Source organism: Neomonachus schauinslandi, chromosome 1 (assembly GCF_002201575.2).
Source record: "Neomonachus schauinslandi chromosome 1, ASM220157v2, whole genome shotgun sequence".
In the NCBI taxonomy this organism is placed as follows: domain Eukaryota; kingdom Metazoa; phylum Chordata; class Mammalia; order Carnivora; family Phocidae; genus Neomonachus; species Neomonachus schauinslandi.
Window position 1 is genome coordinate 208637420 of NC_058403.1, and position 20798 is coordinate 208658217.

Sequence of the window (20798 nt, forward strand, 5' to 3'; positions counted from 1 at the left end):
TAGTCGGTTTCGGCCCCTTTAAGGCGTCGTCCAACAGCGTGGCGGGCGGTGCGAGACCTTACACACGTGGGGGGCGGGGCTGCAGCGCGGTTTACGCGAATAATTTAAAGGGGCCGCGCCCGCGGCGCTGGACGGAAAGCTACTGGTGTTGGCGCAGCGTGGACCCCGGCTGCGGCCCGGTGGGTGAGTCCGGGTTTTCGTCGCCCCCGCAGAGGCGTCCCTTCGGGGGTCGTTAGCGAGTCCTCGGCTTTCCCAAGATCTGCCCTCCTTTGGCCGGTAGCTCCCGACTCTCTGATGCTCCCATCCCCCCCCTCGCCGCCCCCCAGTTACTGGCAGGTGTTTCCGCGCCGGTAGCCAGGTGCGGGCTAGGGAGGAAGAGGAGTAGTCTTCCCCATGAATTTTCCAGGTAATACCTCCAGGGCCCAGTGACTCCCCCAAATTTCCGTTAGCACTCCAGCGGTGCCAGAAATATTCTCAGGTTTCCAGAAAAGTCCCAGTAATATTCCAGCATTCATTCCTAGCCGGCTCTTGCTCAAACGACCCCAGGGACGTGCTCACCCACTTCTCAGTTTTCCCAGGAATAGTGCTGTATTCCTGAGAATCTCTCAGTAACTTTACAGTGATCCCCAGTAATTCCAGCGTCCCTGGTTACGTCTCCCAGTAATGGCGCCAGCATCGTTCCGAGAGTCCCAGTGATGCTTCACACTGTCAGAGACCCCGTAACTTTACTAATGCGTGACTGTAAATCTAGCATCACAGTAACACCTTGCGAATCCGCCCCACTCCGAGCGTCCCGGGATTCCTCCGAGACCCCGCAACGCCCCAGGATCCCTTGTGTGGGAGTTTCCAGCAGCACTCCCGAGCGCCCCCCGCCCGTGGGTCTCCCCAGGGGCAGGTTTGGGTCAGAAGTCAGGCGACCCCGTGGCTTGAAGGCCCCAGTTTCCCTGGGGTTGGGGCATCCAGTCTTCGCAGAGGGGTGCGGCCTTGGGTCTGCCGGGTCAGGATTGATCAATCCCTCAGGGCGGAGGCTAGGAGGAGGCCACTTGCGGGAGGAAGGCGGGCTCTTCGGGGACCCGTGCGCACGCTGCTGACTGTGGGTGTCCGGCCGGCTGCCCTTTGGCCCCAGGGTGGGGCTGTACCCGTGGGGCGTCTGGTCGGCTCGGCGTGTGGGTGAAGGGAGCCAGGGACGCGCCTTACTCCCTAGCCTGGGCGTCGAGGTCAACCTGCACCACCTCTCTGCTCTGCAGCGCCCCACCAGCCGTCCCCTGGCTAGCGAAGCCATCCAGGCGGCGAGTACGAAGGGGGCAAGGCTCGAGGTAGGGGTAGGGGAAAGGCGTGCCCAGAGTGACGACTTGCACCGGTTCCTCCTGCTTCTTATTCCCCAGGATTCCGGGCTACCAGACCTCGGCCCAGTCTGAAGCAACTGATGGAGGCTCCGTTACAAACGGGAATGGTAAAGATTGCTTTGTGAGGCGCTGTGGGGACTACAATTCCCGAAATGCTGAGCGCTCATCGCGGTCCCGCGAGAACTGTTCAGACAGAACTACGTTTCCCGGCGTGCACCGCGGGCCGCGGAGCCGCCGGAAAGAGTTGCGCCCCCGGGGAGGGAGCAGCGGCGGCCCATTCTGCAGATGGGGACGTCGAGGCACGGGCCGATTGTGACCTCCTCGGGGGCGGCGGACTTGACCGAATGGGATGGGGACGGGGGCGTCCCGGCCTCCGGGGAGGGCTCGGCAGGCCGGGTATGCGATGCGCAGCCAGTGCCATTCGTCCCGCAGGTGCTGGGCGTGATGATTGGGGCCGGAGTCGCGGTGCTGGTCACTGCAGTGCTCATCCTCCTGCTGGTGCGGAGGCTCCGAGTGCCGAGTGAGGACCCGGAGGGCCCCTCCGGGGAGGCTGCGGAGTGGGGAGCTGAAATGCCCGGGTTCCTGAGGCAGTAGAGATGGGACTTAACGGGAGTCTGCACGCAGTGCCCTCCTCTCTGGCCGTGTGGAGTCTGCGCAGAGCTCAGAGTGCTTCTCTCCCCACTTATCCCCAGAAACGCCAGCACCGGATGGCCCCCGGTATCGATTCCGGAAGAGGGACAAAGTGCTCTTCTATGGTCGGAAAATTATGCGGAAGGTGAGTTTAGGACCCCCGGGGTCCCCGCTGAACACACAGAGGTTCTGCCCTTTCCTTTTTACTCGTTTTAGTAAGTCCGTTTTCCTTGGCTAGGGTTCTCTGGATCTGGCCCTTCTTCCCTTGCTCTGAATTGGCAGTTCACCCATCCCCCATCCTTACTCCTCCTAGGTATCACAGTCCACTTCCTCCCTGGTGGACGCTTCTGTCTGCACCACTTCCCGGCCACGCATGAAGAAGAAACTTAAGATGCTCAACATTGCCAAGAAGTAAGGCTGTACTGGGTGTACCTGGTACTGGGGGCTATCTCAGGGACCCTTTGAGTAATCAGCCCACACCAAAGGGTGTATCTAAGGATTCTTTGAGCTGCACGGACTGTTTGGGGAGTCTTCCCACATTAGAGGGGCTATCTCAGAACTCTCGCACACTAGACAGGCGGGCTCTGAGAACATCTCAGCGAGGTTCCCCCTACCACGGGGTGTTTGTGAGTCAGTCAGTATCTTAGACGCTTTGTAATAATAGGGTTAGGGGTCTCCGTCTGGGCTCTCCATGTAGGCCAGTTCATGGGTCTCCCCACACAGGAGGTGATTCATTGGGGTTAACTCAGGTGTTTCTGTGATCTCCTGGAGGGGCTATCTCTAGCTTCTGTTTTCTAGGGGTTATCTCAGCAATCTCTACATCAGAAAGCATCTCTCTATGTCACCTACCCTGGAGTTTTTCCTACACTAAGGAGGCTATCTTAGGTGTTTCTGTTTCCTAGGAGTCATTTCAAGAATCTTCTTGCTCTAAGAAACATAGGAAGGACATCCCAGGGCTCCATGCCATCAGCAAAGGGCTATCTCAGAGTCTCTGAGAAAGGCTCTCCCAGGGATCTTTCTAAGTTGGAAGCTGGCTGTGAGGTTGGTCTCCAGACATCATGGAATGTACTTGAAGGTCTGTCTCAAGGGTGTCTTCACAGTAAGGGCTCTCCCACTGAGGGTGTCATCCTAGGGCTGTCCATGATCAGCAGATGTGTCATCGCATGGCTTTTTGTGACTTCGGTAGAAGGGCTAGCTCTAGAGCCTCTATGATCAGTTGAGGGTCTGTATCTCCTGTCTCTGTATGTCACGGGGGTTGTGTCAATGTGTGCATACCCTCGAGGAGCTACACTGATGTTTTCATGACCTTCAGGGGGCTATCTCCGCTCTTTCTGAACTGGGCAAGGGCTAGCCCAAGATCTGTTTGATCAGAAAAGGAACCATATCTGGATTTCTCTATATCGTGCAATTTAATTCAGGAGTCTGCTTATCCTAGAGGGTTCTATCTCAGGGGGCTTGTGACCCGGAAGGGGCTGTCTCAGTAGTACCTGTGACTTGCAGGGAAGGGCTCTTCTGGGTCTATGAGTAGCAGAGAGCACTATCTGTGCTCTCCACATACAATGAGAGCTATTTCAGGAGTCTTTGTGACCATCGAAGGGATCATCTCAGGGTTCTCTGAGATCTGGAAGGAAAGGCCAGCTCAGGGAGCTTTACAAAGGTCCGAGCAGCTGATGGGGTCTCCTCGTATGATGGAAGCTACCCCAGAGCTCTGCGTGTGTTGGGGAGGCTATCTCCGGGTCCGGTCTGTGCTAGGAAGGAAGGTCTCAGGGGTCCCATGATGAATGGAGGTGCAATTTCTGGGGTCAGGCTGTATTTTATGCCAGGGGTCTGCCTAACTACAGGGTCCATTGCAGGAGCTTATGATTAGCAAAGAGGCGATCTCAGGATTTTACATCAGAGGACAACAAATTTTTTTGTAAGGGGTCAGATCAGTAAACATCTTAGGCTTTGCAGGCTGTATGACTGTGTTACAATTTTTCAGCATTGTCGTTGAGTGAAAGCAGCCACGGGTAACGTGTAAATGAATGAATATGGTTGTGTGCCAATAAAACTTTATTTACGTAAGTAGGTAGTGGACCAGAGTTTGCTGACTCCCGTTCTTTGTGATTTAGAGGAAAGGCTATGTGGGAGTCTTCAGGTCTGCCCGAGCCCTCTCCCTACCTGCCCCCTGCACCCCTCTCTTCCCCCCAGGATCCTTCGTATCCAGAAAGAGGCACCAACACTGCAACGGAAGGAGCCGCCGCCTGCAGTGCTCGAGGCTGACTTGACGGAGGGTGACCTGGCTAACTCCCACCTGCCCTCCGAGGTGCTCTACATGCTCAAGAATGTCCGGTCAGTGTTGGGGTGCAGGTGGGGGGCGCCTGCAGAGTTGGGGGGCTCACCTGACCTCCTGCATTCCTCCCCCTCTCTGCCCCATCCAACAGGGTGCTGGGCCACTTCGAGAAGCCTCTCTTCCTGGAGCTCTGCCGACACATGGTCTTCCAGCGGCTCAGCCAGGGGGACTATGTCTTCCGGCCAGGCCAGCCGGACGCCAGTATCTACGTGGTGCAGGATGGGCTGCTGGAGCTCTGTCTGCCAGGGCCGGTGAGCGGACCAATCGTGGGGTACCATGGGGGGATGGGCAGTGCGGATGGGCAGTGGGGACTGGGATGGGCGTTGCTTTCAGTCAGCGGGGTTCACGGACTTTTGAGATGCGCAGGCAGAAGTTGGGAACAAACGCGCAAGGGTGTCGGGTTGGTCTACATGGTCAGCAGTTATGATTAATGACGGCCAGAAAATGGATACCGGCCAGAGATTTGGTGGGTTTGGGGATCGGGGTGTCAGTGATCACTGGGTGGTGAGGTCCAGAGCCAGTGGCATGCTCAGGGGGTGGAATGCCAGTTGGCAGGGGGGGACAGCCCCGGTCAACCCCCCCTCCCCCACGTCTGCGTGTCTCAGGATGGGAAGGAGTGTGTGGTGAAGGAAGTGGTCCCTGGGGACAGCGTCAACAGCCTTCTGAGCATCCTGGATGTCATCACTGTAAGTGATCAGTCTTGGGGGACAAGGAAGCTGGGTATGAGGACCCACTCAGTGGGCTGGTTTGGAGAGGGTCACCTGGGGGGCCCCAATCTCCCAGAGTCCCCTCGGATGCTGCCAGTGGTCTCGCAAGGCACTGGCCTTGGGAAGGACTTGGGGAGCAGTAAGGGAGCACACAGCCCCTGATCTTGATTCTCCTTGTTCCCCCCCATACCCACAGGGCCACCAGCACCCCCAGCGGACTGTATCTGCCCGGGCAGCCCGGGACTCCACAGTGCTGCGGCTGCCCGTGGAGGCCTTCTCTGACGTGTTCACCAAGTACCCCGAGAGCTTGGTGCGGGTGGTGCAGGTCAGCGGGCCTTTGGCCTCCCTCCACCTGCCCCTACCCATCCCAGGCACCTGCGGGCTGGTGCTCAGCAGTCAGGTGGCGCTCAAGCTGTGCTTATCAGCCCTGAGCAGCCACATCTCTGGGGGCCCCTGTCCCCTCCCTTTAGCTGCCTCCACCCCTTCTCCCCAGGCTTCTGCCACCTGATTGTGGGTTTCTCCCTGGCTAGCCCTCTGCCCCTTACTGCCAGCCCCTTACTGCTCCCGGCCTTGACCTTCCCTACGCTTCCACCCCCTTAATGCCTAGTCCACATTTTCTTCCGCTTTCTGTTATGTGATTCTCATTACCCAGTGTCTCACTCCCCTTCTCCCTGGCCACAGATCATCATGGTGAGGCTGCAGCGGGTCACCTTTCTGGCCCTTCACAACTACCTGGGTCTGACCAACGAGCTGTTTAGCCACGTGAGTTCCGCAGGGGGCCCAGGGAACATGGAGCCGGGAGGGTGGGGGTGGGATGCATGCCTCCCAGGACCTACCACAAGGGGACTCTCTGTCACCAGGAGATCCAGCCCCTGCGCCTCTTCCCCAGCCCTGGCCTCCCAGCCCGCACCAGCCCTGTGCGTGGCTCCAAGAGGGTGGTCAGCACCTCAGCTACTGAGGAGCCTAGGGAGACTCCTGGCCGGCCGCCTGAGCCCACTGGGGCCCCACTACCTGGACCTGCAGGTATCAGAGATGACCCCAGCCGTTTCCCAGGGACCCCATAGCTAGGTACCCAGGTCTGACTCCTGTTTGGTCCCCCAGAGACCCCTGGCCTCGGCCCCAGGGGGCCATCAGAATCGCTTTCCTAGTCCCCCAGTCCTCAGAGACTGTGAGCTGACCCATCTCTAAACCCTGCTCAGTTCCCTACTCTGTGATCCTAGCTTTAGGCTCTGAGGGGCAGGAGCCTGACCACATGTCTCTCCCAGGGGATCCGGTGAAGCCCACATCCCTGGAGGCTCCCTCTGCTCCCCTGCTGAGTCGCTGCATCTCCATGCCGGTGGACATCTCAGGTTTGGGGCACCAGATGGAGGGGGGTAAGGCCATCGGGCTTCTGGGTTGCCTGTAGGCATACCAGCCTTGATTTTTCCCATCTGTGAAGTGGGAATACTGGCAGTATTCTCGTGATGTTTTTCTGGGTAATTATTGAGATGGTGTCTTCCCAGCTGTGGTTAAGAAAGATTCTGAGGGCGAGTGCTGTAATGGAGTAGTCACATCTGCACAGATAGGGAATTTGGCACATAGGTCAACTGGGGTTGCTCTCATCTTTATTGTTTTTATAAAATACCTCCTGCCCAACGCAGGCTTGCAGGGTGGGCCCCGCTCTGACTTCGACATGGCGTATGAGCGTGGCCGGATCTCCGTGTCCCTGCAGGAAGATGCCTCAGGGGGACCCCAGGCAGCTCCCGTTCGGGTAAGGCCCTCATCCCCTCCCCTCCCCAGTGCCCTCCCACAACCCTGGCCTGGCCCACAGTGGCATCCCCGAGAGAAGGTCAGGTGGGAGCACAGAGGTCACAGGCCCTGTCCCGTGCAGACCCCCACTCAGGAGCCCCGGGAGCAGCCAGCGGGCGCCTGCGAGCACAGCTACTGCGAGGATGAGCTGGCCACCGGTGGCTGCCCCTTCGGGCCCTACCAGGGACGCCAGACAAGCAGCATCTTTGAGGCAGCGAAACGGGAGCTGGCAAAACTGATGCGGATTGAGGTGGGTGGCTGTGGTGTTCCGGGGGGGGATGTGGGGTGGGGGGCGGGGAGGCCCACAGGGGCCCATCTCAAGCCCCCTTTCTCTCCAGGACCCCGCCCTCCTGAGCAGCCGGGTCTTGCTGCATCACGCCAAAGCTGGTACCATCATTGCTCGCCAGGGGGACCAGGTGAGGCTGACCCCTGGTCTCTAATGCAACTCCGACCCAAGACCTTTTTCTGACCTCTGAACCTTACCCCTTGGCCCTATGTGTAGATCTCTCTCAGTGTGTGATTTCCATCCCTGCCCCTAGATGCTATACTCTGATCCCTCTTGCGCTCTGGACCTACTGACCTTTCCTCTCTAATCCTCGAAACTTTGACCCGAGGACCACTCCAGGGACATTTGCCAATGTTGAGACTTTTTTTTATTGACTTGGGAGGATGCTACTGGCATCTAGTGGGTAAAAGCCAGAGATGCAAGAATGCACAGAGCAGCGCCTCGCAGCAGAATTATTCAGTCCCAAATGTTAATAGTGCAAAGGTTAAGAAGCTCTGTTTTACAGACATTTCCCAAAGTGTACTTCATGGAACACCTGTATCACAAACAAAGGATCTGTGCTCAAACAGATTTGGGAAATGTTGGCTATCCCTTTGTGGAAGCTCTTGGTGAACACCATTAGCATATTCAAGGCTCTGAGAAGTCCTGCTGTGAAGAGACTTGCTTCCCAATCTGATGACAAATGGCAGCTTAATATTAGTAACTCCCATTCATATCCCAAACGGAGTCTGGAAGTTCTGTCTTAGAAGATTCCAGCACGTGTATGCGTCTCCTGGGGCTGCAGAGGCAGGAAACGCCAGCAAGATCCCTGTCCTTGGGAAGCCCACAGTTCTGACCGACATTGCACTCAAAGAGTTACTCCAATTCTTGTAAAACCGTACGTGTTTCATGCTTACACATAAAAGACATTCTTGGCTTTACAAAATCTGGCTCAGGCAGGGTAGCAACTCTGAGGAGGTGACCTCTAGCTAAGTAGGAAGGATGGGGAGGAATTAACTAGGTGCAAGAGGGAGAAAAGAACTTTCTAGGCAGAGGGAAAGCTTGTGCAAATATCCTGTGGTGGGAGTAGGATATGTGACCTCTAGGAAACAAAAGGAAGTCAACAGGGATGGAGTGGAACAAGGGAACTGGGAAAAAATATAGATACAGGTATACACACACATGAAATTATTTATAGTGTATCTACATAAGACATTCAGTGGTTTTTAGGACATTCACAGAGTTGTGCAACCATCACCACTATCAATTTTGAATTGAAAGAATACTTTCGTCACCTTGAAAAGAAAGCTCATACCCTTTAGCTATCCCCCTCCTGCCTCCTAACCCCCACCCCAGCGGTAAGTAGCTCCTAATCTTAGGTCTCTGTAGATTTGCCTGTTTTGGACATTTCACATAAACGGAATCACACAGGATGTGGCCCCCTGTGGCTGACTTCTTTCACTTAGCATCATGTTTTCAAGGTTCATCCACACTGTAGTGTGTTGGTGCCACTCCTTCATGATGAAATAATCAATTGTGTGGGCCTACTGCATTTTGTGTATCCGTTCTTCATCTGATGGACATTTGAGTGATTTCCACCTTTTGGCTATTATGCACAATGCTGCTGCGAAGATTTCTGTATGAATTTCTGTGGGGATGTACCTTTCCATTTCTTTTGGGTGTATATCTAGGAGTCAAGTTGCTGGGTCAGGGCAATCCTACTTTTAACTTTTTGTGAACTGTTTTTGACTTTTGCCAGACTGCTCTCCAAAGCAGTGGTGCTATTTTATTTTTTATTTTTTTAAAAGATTTTATTTATTTATTTGACAGAGAGACAGTGAGAGAGGAAACACAAGCAGGGGGAGTGGGAGTGGGAGTGGGAGAGGGAGAAGCAGGCTTCCCGTGGAGCAGGGAGCCCAATGCGGGGCTGGATCCCAGGGCCCCAGGATCATGACCCAAGCCAAAGGCAGACGCTTAACAACTGAGCCACCCAGGCGCCCCTGGTGCTATTTTATGTTCCCACCAGCAGTGATGAGAGTTTCAATTGCTCTACATCCTAACATGTTTTGATGCTAGTCATCCTAGTGTGTGCAGGAGCATCTCATGGTTTTGATTTGAATTTCCCTAGTGAGTGATGGTTTTTAGCATCTTTTCTTTATTATAAATTTTATTTATTTGAGAGAGAAAAAGAGGAAGCATGAGCAGGGAGGAGGGAGGAGGGGCAGACGGAGAGGGAGAAGCAGACTCCCCGCTGAGCAGGGAGCTTGATCCCAGGACCCTGAGATCATGACCTGAGGCGACGGAAGATGCATATATAGAGTATAGAGGGCATAGAGGTTACCTAAAAATAAAATAAAACCTTTATTTAAAAAATATGGGCCTTAATCTGAGCTCAGGTTTTGGTAATCCATTAGTAATGTCTGCTCTGGGTGCCGAATGGGAATTATATACATGTGCTGTGCAGCTCAGAGCTATCCAAAGCCTTTACTCCCCCCTTCCACTTTTCCTTCCTTAGCCTTTCCTCTGGGTGCCTTGAGCTGGGTGGGGGCTGGCACTTGCCCGTGTGCCCATCTCTGCCTCTGCCCCACAGGATGTGAGCCTGCACTTTGTGCTGTGGGGCTGCCTGCATGTCTACCAGCGCATGATCGACAAGGCAGAGGATGTGTGCTTGTTCGTGGCACAACCTGGGGAGTTGGTGGGGCAGCTGGCAGTGCTCACGGGCGAGCCCCTCATCTTCACACTGAAAGCCCAGCGAGATTGCACCTTCCTGAGGATCTCTAAGTCCGACTTCTATGAGTATGGCTGGGCGCCCCCCTGCCCCGTGGGGTGGGAGTGGCACTTGGAGGGCCCCCACTCGACTCCGTTCTGCTGTGGCAGAGGTCATCCCTCTGGATGCCCAGTGCCTCTCCAGGGCAGCTTTGAGCCCTTCTGATCCCACCGCCAGGCTGTCACCCACCCTCTCCACTTCCTAAGGAATGTTCCAGGGCACCGCCCCCCCCAGCCCATCCACCCCTAACTTTCCCCTCCAGGATCATGCGTGCACAGCCCAGTGTGGTGCTGAGTGCCGCGCACACCGTGGCCGCGAGGATGTCGCCCTTCGTGCGCCAGATGGACTTTGCCATCGACTGGACGGCTGTGGAGGCGGGACGGGCTTTGTACAGGTGCAGCCCTTGCCCTTTCTTGCAGCTCGAGCCTTGCCCGAGACCCAGCCCCGACCCTGTCTGACCTGCTCCCCACCCCAGGCAGGGCGACCGCTCCGACTGCACCTACATTGTGCTCAATGGGCGGCTGCGCAGCGTCATCCAGCGGGGCAGCGGCAAGAAGGAGCTGGTGGGCGAGTACGGCCGCGGGGATCTCATTGGGGTGGTGAGTGCCGCGCCACCCACTGCCCTCTGATCACTCCCACTACGGGTTCCCCCCACTACTCCTCCCAACAAACACATCGTCCCAGGTAATCTGATGGGCCGAGCCCGGTCCTTTCCGTGAGCAGGAGAAGGGGGCAAATTCCTGGGGTGGTGAGTCTTGATCAGACTCCGGCCCCAGACCTTTATTAGAAGAGGAGACAATCCCCCCGCCTCCCGCTGGGCCTAGGTCCCTAACCCTCTCCCCGAAGCCCTAATGAGTAGTGGGGTTTGATTTGCAGCCATATCGGGGGCTCTGTCGGGGTAGGGCGGTAGCGCCTCTTGTCTGCACCCGGTCGGCTCCCCCTTTCCTGTTGGGGCCTCCCGGCTCAAGCAGCTCTGGTCATGCACTGGGGGGGCCCCCAGGTGGAGGCGCTGACACGGCAGCCTCGTGCCACGACGGTGCACGCTGTGCGCGACACGGAGCTGGCCAAACTCCCGGAGGGCACCCTGGGCCACATCAAACGTCGATACCCTCAGGTGTGGCTCGTGTGGCTCCAAGCTGTGTGGGCTGGTCTCCTAATGGGGGGCGGGGCCCGAGGGGGCAGGGCCTAATAGTGGGGACGGAGTGGGGTGGGGGATAGAGCCCCAGGGAGCAGGGAGGAGACGGAAGCCCTCGCGTTAAGAGCAGGGCTCTTGGGAGTGGGACCCAAGTAACGGGGACCCAGGCACCCCGGTAGGAGGAGGGAAAAGTAGAACTCGGACAGTTGCCCTTCTCGTCTCATTGGATGGCTTCCCATGCCCCAGGTCGTAACTCGCCTCATCCACCTGCTAAGCCAGAAGATTTTAGGGAATTTGCAGCAGCTGCAAGGGCCCTTCCCAGGTGAGAGCCGGCTGGCCCCGGGAATGCTGGAGGTTGTAGTCCGACGCCTAGAACACGCTGGGAGGGGGAGCCCGAAGCCCTGGGCATGCTGGGAAGTGGAGTCCGGCGTATAAACCACGCGCTGGGTGGCGCTTAAAGTAGGAGTGGGATCTGATTTCCGGTGCTTGCTGGCGGGGGTGGGGGGTGGAGTTCGGGGTCCTGGGCACGCCGGGAAACAGAGCCCTAGACCCAGGCCATGCTTTTAACGGAATCTAAAGTATCTGTCATTGCCAACGGGCGGAGTCTTTAGGGGCGAACTTGTTTCTGGGTGTCAGGGCCTGCGGGCGGGATGGAGTCCACATCCTGAGCACACTGGGCGATGGAGTCCCAGAAGAGTATGCTGGGAACTGAAGTCCGTGGGGTGGAAGTTGGGGGCCAGGGGCCAAGTTGGGAACTGGCTTCTGAAGTTACTGGCCAGCTGGAAGGTGTAGTTTGCTGAGTTAGGGCACATTGGGAATGGAGTCGGACTTCAGGTGCGTGGAAATATGGACCAGAGGTTCTATGTAAGGGAGAACCGACCCTGAATCAGCCCAGCTGCTCCTCCTTCCCTTCAGGGTCTTCTGCCCCTTTGGCCTTGACACCTGGATGGTAGGGGGCAGTGGTGAGCCTTGGCTAAGGACGCCCCCACGCTCAGGGTCTTCTCTGACAGATTTTTTTCCCCCCAGTTTTGGCCCATGTGTACAAATGCCCGTTCATTTTCCATCAGGCCATTGGTCCACCCTTGGCACAATTGTGGGGCAGTCTTGCTGGCAGAAACATTAAGATCTCAGACCCTTGAGTGCTTCTCTGTTGATGGGATATGGAAGAATTTTCAGGGGGGCACCTAATATGTACTAGGCCCTGTGCTGGGTGCCAGGGTTGGGGGATTAGGGAGAGTGCACAAGACAGACGAGGCTCCTAGAAGGGTTTACAGCTTGGCAAGCAAGATATTTGAAAAATACAAAGAAAAAGTGTGACGTCACAACCCGACACGTACAGTGAAGAAAACAAAAGAAGGTCTTGATGGAGTGTGATGAAGGGAGGGAGGGAGGTTTTTCTGGGGACAGTGAGCTGGGACTTGACATGCCCAGAGGCAGAAATGAGATAGGGTGTGGCACTGAAGAGAACTAGGAAGGCCCTGCACACAGGGTTTTGTGGTTTTGAAGCCCTTCAAGGAGGAAAGTGAGCAAGGGGGAGAAATGAGGGGAAGGAGTCAGGTCACATAGGGGCTGGGAGCCCCAGAAAGACATTTAAGCTTATTCAGACTGTTATGGGAAGGAACTGGAGGGGAGGAGCCAGTGGGAGGTCCAGGCAAGAGAGGGGGGTGAGGGCTTGGTCTAGAATGTTAGTGGAGAAGCTGGGAAGCAACAGATAGGTCAAAAATATATTTGTTTCTGCATAGTTTCATGTTCAAGTTCCTTCAGTGGACGGAAGCACCAAGGCCATAATGGGGTAGGGGCACAGATCTGTCCACACAGGCACAGTGGAGTGCTTACAGAATTATGTAATGGATCCTGTTGAAATGAGGCCCTAAACTGAAGGTCACATAGCTAGGTCTTATCAAGACGGTATGGGGTGAGGCTGTGGGTCCAGGACTGAGGCCACAACCTCTTGCGTGGCTTCACTAAGCCTCAGTTAGATGATGAAGGGCGGGGATTTCTGAGGAGGAGGAGGCAGGTCTACTTCTCCAGACGCAGGATTGCACAACAATCTCCTTCATTGGGGTCTCAGCAGGCTCGGGACTAGGCGTCCCCCCTCACTCGGAGCTTACCAACCCAGCCAGCAACCTGGCAACGGTGGCAGTCCTGCCAGTGTGTGCCGAGGTGCCCATGGTGGCCTTTACTTTGGAGCTGCAGCATGCTCTGCAAGCCATTGGTCAGTCCGGGGACCGGGGCGGGGGAGGGGGGGAGCGGGGGGGAGCGTGGGGCGTGGTGAGAACAGGCCATTGGTCTGAGTGTGGGCGGGGCACGTGTGGGCGGGGCCGTGGTCAGTGGGGGTGGGGTGGGAGGTGTTACGGGACAGGCCCCCAGTTCTCTGGGCCTGGGTGTCTGACTCTCCATCCTCACCCATCCCCAGGGCCTACACTCCTTCTCAACAGTGACACCATCCGGGCCCGCCTGGGGGCTTCTGCTCTCGATAGGTACGTGTTCGGAGTTTGAGGAGGTGGCGGATAGACTTGAAGCCCAGAATGCCTTCAGATCTGGTTGAGTCCTGGGCTGTGAACCAAGGAGCATGTGCCCCATCCATTCAGTCAGTGGGAGACCATGGGGCATGGACATGTGGGGGCCTGGGTGTCTAAGTTCCCCTCCTCCCAGTAATGGAACTACATGGTTTCTGGGAGGTGTGGGACCCCTGCCCAGCCCCCTGGGATGACTCACCCCCACCCCTGTCCCAGCATCCAAGAATTCCGGCTGTCAGGATGGCTGGCCCAGCAGGAGGACGCGCACCGCATCGTGCTCTACCAGACTGACGCATCGCTGACTCCCTGGACCGTCCGCTGCCTGCGCCAGGCCGACTGCATCCTCATCGTGGGCCTGGGCGACCAGGAGCCCACTCTCGGCCAGGTCCAGAGACCGTGCACAGTGACCCCTCCCCCCACCCCCGGACCTTGTCCCCTGCCCTCTGGTGCCTGCAGCAGGCCCCGTACACCCTCATCGTGGGGCTAGGCAAGCAGGGACCCAAGCTCAGCCGGGGGTGGGGGGTGGGTGGCGGGGAGGTCATGACCGAGGATTAGTGACTTCCACCCTCTGTTCCCCCCCCAGCTGGAGCAGATGCTGGAGAATACAGCGGTGCGCGCGCTCAAGCAGCTGGTCCTGCTGCACCGGGAGGAGGGCTCAGGCCCCACGCGCACCGTGGAGTGGCTCAACATGCGCAGCTGGTGCTCGGGGCACTTGCATCTGCGCTGTCCACGCCGCCTCTTCTCCCGCCGCAGCCCTGCCAAGTTGGTGAGCGCCGTGCCTGGAGAGGAGCCTTCCCAGGGACCACCAGCCTCTAGGACCGTTCGGGAGCGGGGCCGCTGTAGCGGTGGGCTTAGAGACGTGTGGGGGCAGGAGCGGTGGTGTGGAGGTCCAGACGTTGGCTCTTGCACCCCCATCCTCATGCGTCGCCTCTCTGTCCCCCCCGCATCCCAGCACGAGCTCTACGAGAAGGTTTTCTCCAGGCGCGCTGACCGGCACAGCGACTTCTCCCGCCTGGCACGGGTGCTCACCGGCAACACCATTGCCCTGGTGCTGGGCGGGGGCGGGGCCAGGTGAGGGGGCGGGGCCAGGGTGCCTGCGGGGTGGGGCTTATTTGCCGGGAGCCGCCCTTGAGGGGTGGGTCTGGCACTCGTTCCTTGCCTGTGGAGGAGGTGGGGGGAAGGGGGAGCTGGGGAGGGGGCGGGACCTGGGAGGTCTCCAGTGGGCCCCTGGGTTTTGTCTCTCTTGCAGGGGCTGCTCACACATCGGCGTGCTGAAGGCATTGGAGGAGGCAGGTGTCCCTGTCGACCTGGTGGGCGGCACATCCATCGGGTCCTTCATCGGGGCCCTGTACGCGGAGGAGCGGAGCGCCAGTCGCACGAAGCAGCGGGCCCGGGAGTGGGCCAAGGTGTGTATGGTGGGGGGGCACCTACTGGAGGAGCACCCTGAAAGCTGATCCCCGAGGGGTTCCTGGGCTTTTTCTGCCTTGTTCCTGACTTCCATCTGTGAACCCCTCCTGGACCCTCATGGCAATACCTCCAGGACCTTGCCGACCTCTTGTGACCTCCTGGTTAGTGACCCTAGTCCCCAACCCCCCGCCCCCCGGCTGGAGCAGTCAGGACCCTTAGTAACCACCTCGTTAGTGACCCCAAGCGACTCCCGTTGGACCCCAGACCGCCTCCTTGCCCCTAGGGCATGACCTCGGTGATGGAGCCGGTGTTGGACCTCACGTACCCCGTCACCTCCATGTTCACCGGGTCGGCCTTCAACCGCAGCATCCACCGGGTCTTCCAGGACAAGCAGATTGAGGTGTGCCCTCCGCCTTCGCCTGCCCTGTCCCCGCCGCTCCCCACGGGAGTCCCCACTCCTCTCCCAGCTTGGTCCCTGTTCCCACAGGACCTGTGGCTGCCGTACTTCAATGTGACCACGGACATCACCGCCTCGGCCATGCGTGTCCACAAAGATGGTGGGTGCCCCCAGCCGACCCCACAACGACCTCTGCGGCTGGGGGGGAGGGGGTGCAGGGAGGGCAGCCGAGCATCTGGGACATTGTTAACATGAGTGACCGTCCACCCTGGCCCGATTGCCGAGCACTAACCATCACCCACTAATGCCCCAGAGGCCCCAGGTATGTCTCTCCTCAGGGGTGGGGGGCTGGGGGAGGAGTCAGGCGCCTCACCCCCTCACGCCGTCCCCGCAGGCTGCGTGTGGCGTTACGTCCGGGCCAGTGCCTCCTACTGCCCCTACCTGCCCCCGCTCTGCGACCCCAAGGACGGGCACCTGCTGGTGGACGGGTGCTATGTCAACAACGTGCCAGGTCAGCGAGCCCACCGGGCTGGCCGGGCCTCCGAGCTTGTCTGAGCGTGTCTGTGCGTGTCTGTGTCTGTGTGTCCCGCCGGGCAGGCTCCCTGTGGCGGTACGTCCGCGCCAGCATGACACTCTCGGGCTACCTGCCGCCGCTGTGCGACCCGAAGGACGGGCACCTCCTCATGGACGGCGGCTACATCAACAACCTGCCAGGCAAGTGGCTGCCCGCTTGCCCGCACGCGCGCACACGCGCAGGCGCACGCCCGGATAGGCACCCGGGAGGACGCGCGCGCACGCTCACGCAGCGGCAGATACGTGGGAGCGCCCGAGGACAGAAGCGTGTGGAGCTGGAAGGCGCTTCCACGGGCTGTATTCACGTGAATGGACACACGTAGACACACGTGCGCACACGGAAAGGAGCATGCAGGGGACCGTGGGACCCCTGGCTGGGCTCACGCGTTCTCGCCGCTGCTCACAGTGCGGATAGCGTACTCCCACACGTGCACGTGGCCAGACCCCTGTGCCCCTGAAATCGGGCGCGTGTCCTTGCCCACCAGGCTGGCCACATACACGCTGCGCGCTGCCTCAGACGCGCACAAGCGCACGCACACACACGGCGGGCACCTCTGGGTCCACGGTGAGCTTGCGTACCTGCTGCCCTCACGTGTGCGGGCGAGCGGGGGGCCGGCGGTGCCACTGAAAATTTCGCGTGCCCGGAGGCGAGCACACACAAGTAGACGTGTGTGCTAGCTGAACACACACTCTCGGTCCTGGAGGCCGGAGATCAGCCAACTCCAGCAAATCCAGCCCCCTGCCTGGTTTTCTAAAGAAAGTTTTATTGACACGCGGCCACACCCAGTCGTTTGCGTCTCATCTGTGGCCACCTTTGTGCCACAGGGGCAAAGTTGAGAGTAGGGAGGGAGGCCACTCCGCTGCCAAGCCAAAGTTATCTTCTCTCTGGTCCCTTGCAGAAAAAGTTTGCCAACTCCCCGCCGTGCAGGCTCTGTGCGGGTGCACACGCTAACAGCTGCACACACGTGAGCAGGTGTAGGCAGATCCACAGGTTGATCTAGACACGTGTGGACTGAAATGCACTCAGGCCCTGGTGTGTGTATAGAGCTATAGACACACCCAGAGGTGTGTGTGTTCATACACAGGCAGGAGACACACAGACAACAGAGATGCGTGCAGGCACACAGGTGTGGGAACATGTTCCTAGACACACAGATTAGCTCATGAGAGACTCGTGCAAAGTCTGCTGGAGACTTGGGTATCTTCCTGGGCTGGGCCTGGCTATAGGATCCTGTCCCCATACCCCCAGGCTCTCCCAGACCCACTCAGGGACCCTCCATGGGACACACGGACATGCAAACACAAACCCACAGACACACCACCCTCCTCACGGGGCCATCACCCGCCCTTCATGCCTCTGTCCTGTTTTCCTGAATGTCCTTTTTCTTGGTCATCGTTCTCTGTCACCGTCTCAGCCCCAAATATCCCCCCAGATTCTCTCTCCTTCTGGATCTCTAATATCTCTTTCTCCCCCGAAAATCTCTGTTGCTGTCTCTGTTTCCCTGCATTTCTCTCCCTTGTGGCTTGACTTCCACGCCTCTGCCGCTTGGACTCCCTGCCTCTCTGACTCTGTCCTCCTGTGTCTCTGGTTCCTGGTGTCCTTACCAACCTTTATCTCTCCACAGCACTCCCCTCCATGCCGCTGTCCCCCCATGTGTCTGACCTGGTGTCTTTTTTTCCCAAAAACTTTGTCCCTTTGCCTGCATCTGCCCCATCCCTCTGGCCCCAGTCCCCCAGACCTAAAAGCTCCACTGTCGGACCCCACCTCCTTAACATCACAGGCCTGGAAGTCCGTGCCCTTTGTATACCAGCATATTGTTTGCATGGGTTTTTGTGTGTGACCATTTGCATGATGGTGTTTGTGGGACTGGGTTGAACATTCTCTGCCCTGGGCCCTGGTGGGGAGCTGCCTGCTGACCCTCCCCTCCCCACCCCCCGCCCCACAGCGGACATCGCCCGCAGTATGGGTGCCAAGACGGTCATCGCCATTGATGTGGGAAGCCAGGATGAGACAGACCTCAGCACCTACGGGGACAGCCTGTCTGGCTGGTGGCTGCTGTGGAAGCGGCTAAACCCCTGGGCAGACAAGATCAAAGTTCCAGACATGGCCGAGATCCAGTCCCGCCTGGCCTATGTGTCCTGTGTAAGGCAGCTGGAGGTCGTCAAGTCCAGCTCCTATTGCGAGTACCTGCGCCCGCCCATCGACTGCTTCAAGACCATGGACTTCGGGAAGTTCGACCAGATCTATGTGAGCGGGTGGGGATGGCACAGTGCCAGTGTGGTGGGCTGGCAAAGCTTTACTGCTTAAAGCCCAGAGCGACCCAGGGGGAAGGATTGTAGGGCTCCATTCCCAAATGGGCTCCGTGAGGAGCAGATTGGTAATTGATTTGTGATGCCTGCGGTGAGTGTGGCAAGGGAACGGGGCTGTGCATGTGCTGTGTGAGCACTAAGTTTCCTGCTAGGTGCTGGCTGCACTGCCTGGAGCACATGAGAGGTTTCTAACGCCATTTCCGCACGGGTGGGAATGCGAACAGGCGATCCGTTAGTCATATCTGCCACAGGCATGGGTGCAGCGTGGAGCCTTGCGCGGGCCACTAGCCGCTGATCTGAAAAGTGCGTCCCAGCCCACGGCCGCTGAAACTGATCGGGAGCTGAAGTGTGCCGTGGTGGATTAGTGATGTCTGTCACGGGCTGGGGAGATGGCGATGGGTGCAGCGGTATTGCGTGTTTGCAGACTTTGAGATAAGTTGACGCACCGTGGTCTCATGCCAGTTGGCACTTGGCGCACTGCGTGGGGCTGAGGGGGAAAGAATGTGGAGGAGAGGTTGATGGGTCAGGCCTGGCAGAGGCACAGGATGAGGAATTTGGGGACAGGTGTGCTACACGTGGCTGGCTCGGAAATAAGTTGAGCCTCAGATGCCAGCTCTCTCCAGAGCATCAGGCTCTTGAGGGGCCAAGGAAGGGTCAGCAGAATGGAGATAAGCAGAGAAGGGGAGGCAGAGAAAACGTTAGGGGAGGGGCGTTTGCAGGCCCAGCTCCATCCTCCTCCCTTCCGGCAGGATGTGGGCTACCAGTACGGGAAGGCTGTGTTTGGGGGCTGGAGCCGGGGCGACATCATTGAAAAGATGCTCACGGACCGGCGATCTGCCGACCTCAATGAGAGCCGCCGCGCAGACGTAAGCCTGGGACCTACCCCAGTGGGGCCACTCTTAACAACAGAGCTTTCCCCCAGCCTGGCTGAGGCACCCCAAAAACTCAGATGACCCCAGACCTCCTTGGATTTAGCAGAGCCCCTCAGACCAGAGAGCTCCCCCTCGGATCTCAGGGTCCCCAAGACACCACAGCCCCTGACACTCCGGGACCCCACAGTCCCCCCGAGATGCTCACCTGCGCCACTCTACAGGTGCTGGCCTTCCCCAGCTCTGGCTTCACCGACTTGGCGGAGATCGTGTCCCGGATTGAGCCCCCCACGAGCTACGTTTCTGACGGCTGTGCTGACGGTGAGGGGCCAAGGCCACCTTCGGGGGCGGGGGCGGGAGGTTGGAGCTGGGGTCTGTGGGATATGGCTGGAGATGTCGGGCCAGCCTGCACCCCCTCACTTTGCCCTGCTCCCGGACTCCAGGGGAGGAATCGGACTGCCTGACGGAGTATGAGGAGGACGTAGGCCCTGACTGCTCGCGGGATGAGGGGGGCTCTCCTGAGGGTGCGAGCCCCAGCACTGCGTCCGAGATGGTGAGAGTGGGTGGCCCTGGCCCTCCACGGGGTGGGGGTGACACGGCGGAGACAGGCACAAGTGCCAGTGTCCTGTGCTGTGTGACGTGTGCGTGTGGCGCTCCTGTCCCTGCAGGAGGAGGACAAGTCCGTTCTCCGGCACCGGCGTTGTCTGCCCCTGGACCCTCCCAGCTCAGCTGCGGAGGCCTGAGGACCTCGAGAGGGGTCCCCCTGGGGCTGGGCTGGGGCTGAGCCCTGTGGGGGTGGCTCACTCCTTCTTTGCCTGCTGCTATGCCTGCGACCCCCCTGGGTCCCCCTGGAACGCCAGGCCCCTGGGGCCCACACTGGACTGCCCTGCCCCCAGGGGGAGGGGCCACACTGCACTGATGACCGTGATCAGTCACTCCCAATAAACCTTGCCCTCTTGGAAGCGGCCTCGTGTCATCTTTGGGTTCGGAGGGGCACCTCGCCCCACCTTCCGTGACCAGGATGGCTGGAGCTGAGGCCCAAACGGCCTTGAGCTTGTCACAGTACCCACATGCCGTGCCCAGCCTCAGGCCCAGCTAGCTTCCCCCACTGTCAGTGCTCTCTCAGAATTGCCCCGTAGTCCCACTCAGTGCTGGCTTCAGACCACAGGGGGGATCTGGGGATCACAGATATTCTTGGATGCCCACCCTGGCACCCCTCATTTTCCTTACTAGGTTTCCGCAGCCTCTGTGCTCGGCTGGTCCTACTGTGTGCAGGTGCTTTGTGTTTCCTATACGTTCCTACTGTGTGCACCACAGAGCCTGGTTCCCAGAGGATGCTGTGTACATATGCACAGGCTTAAGGACTTTCAGAGGCTCCCAGGCATTGGTCCTACTGTGTGTTAGGCTGTGGTCACACAGAATGAGCCAGTCCCTATGGCGCGCTGAGACCTGTCCCCAAGGGTTCTCATTCGCTGTCTTGGTGTGTCTAGACTGTGGAGCCAGACTGCCTGGTGTGAAACCCCAGCCTTGCCTCTTACTGCTGGCCTCGGGCTTGTTGCTGAAACTCTGAGCCCCCTTGCTTCACCTGGGGAGTGGGGATGTGGGTGTTAACGTGACTCCCCGGATGTTACTACTCCAGCCTGGGCCCAGCTCCTGGCCAGTGCCCCTGCTACATGCTGCAGGCCTCCTGGGGCTCCCGCTCACTGCCTTCACCACATGCTGTTCTGTGTGAAGTTCACTGTCACTAAATTCA

At 58.5% G+C, this 20798-nt stretch overlaps 1 protein-coding gene across 6 annotated transcripts; it reads left to right on the plus strand.

Annotated features, from left to right (window-relative positions):
- Window positions 1-1426: 1426 nt before the first annotated feature.
- Window positions 1427-19999, plus strand: PNPLA6 (patatin like phospholipase domain containing 6). Of its 6 annotated transcripts, none has more exons than XM_021705484.2 (33): window positions 1427-1453; window positions 1632-1866; window positions 2039-2121; window positions 2290-2387; window positions 4167-4307; window positions 4400-4559; window positions 4914-4994; window positions 5212-5340; window positions 5697-5777; window positions 5876-6038; window positions 6281-6364; window positions 6656-6765; window positions 6886-7053; window positions 7142-7219; window positions 9659-9864; window positions 10098-10229; window positions 10311-10434; window positions 10836-10949; window positions 11217-11292; window positions 13042-13185; window positions 13387-13450; window positions 13706-13874; window positions 14073-14255; window positions 14442-14560; window positions 14739-14895; window positions 15180-15296; window positions 15384-15453; window positions 15891-16007; window positions 17813-18114; window positions 18926-19042; window positions 19270-19366; window positions 19489-19598; window positions 19714-19999. In XM_021705484.2, exons 1-33 carry the CDS (start codon window positions 1427-1429, stop codon window positions 19786-19788), a joined length of 4131 nt encoding a protein of 1376 aa, XP_021561159.2. In that variant the 3' UTR covers window positions 19789-19999. The 6 variants fall into 6 exon arrangements, with proteins under 6 accessions (XP_021561159.2, XP_044774110.1, XP_044774113.1 ...); XM_044918175.1 differs by having other exon boundaries at window positions 1779-1866; window positions 19714-19993; XM_044918178.1 differs by lacking the exon at window positions 7142-7219 and having other exon boundaries at window positions 1779-1866; window positions 13045-13185; window positions 19714-19993.
- The last annotated feature ends 799 nt before the right edge of the window (window positions 20000-20798 follow it).

Bases quoted from the DNA above. Each gene is read 5' to 3' on its own strand.
- PNPLA6 (XM_021705484.2), top strand. From the start codon at position 1,427: ATGGAGGCTCCGTTACAAACGGGAATG. The intron at 5,341-5,696 runs GTCAGCGGGCCT...CCCTGGCCACAG, and splicing joins GCTTGGTGCGGGTGGTGCAG to ATCATCATGGTGAGGCTGCA. The intron at 10,435-10,835 runs GTGAGTGCCGCG...GGGGGCCCCCAG, and splicing joins GCGGGGATCTCATTGGGGTG to GTGGAGGCGCTGACACGGCA.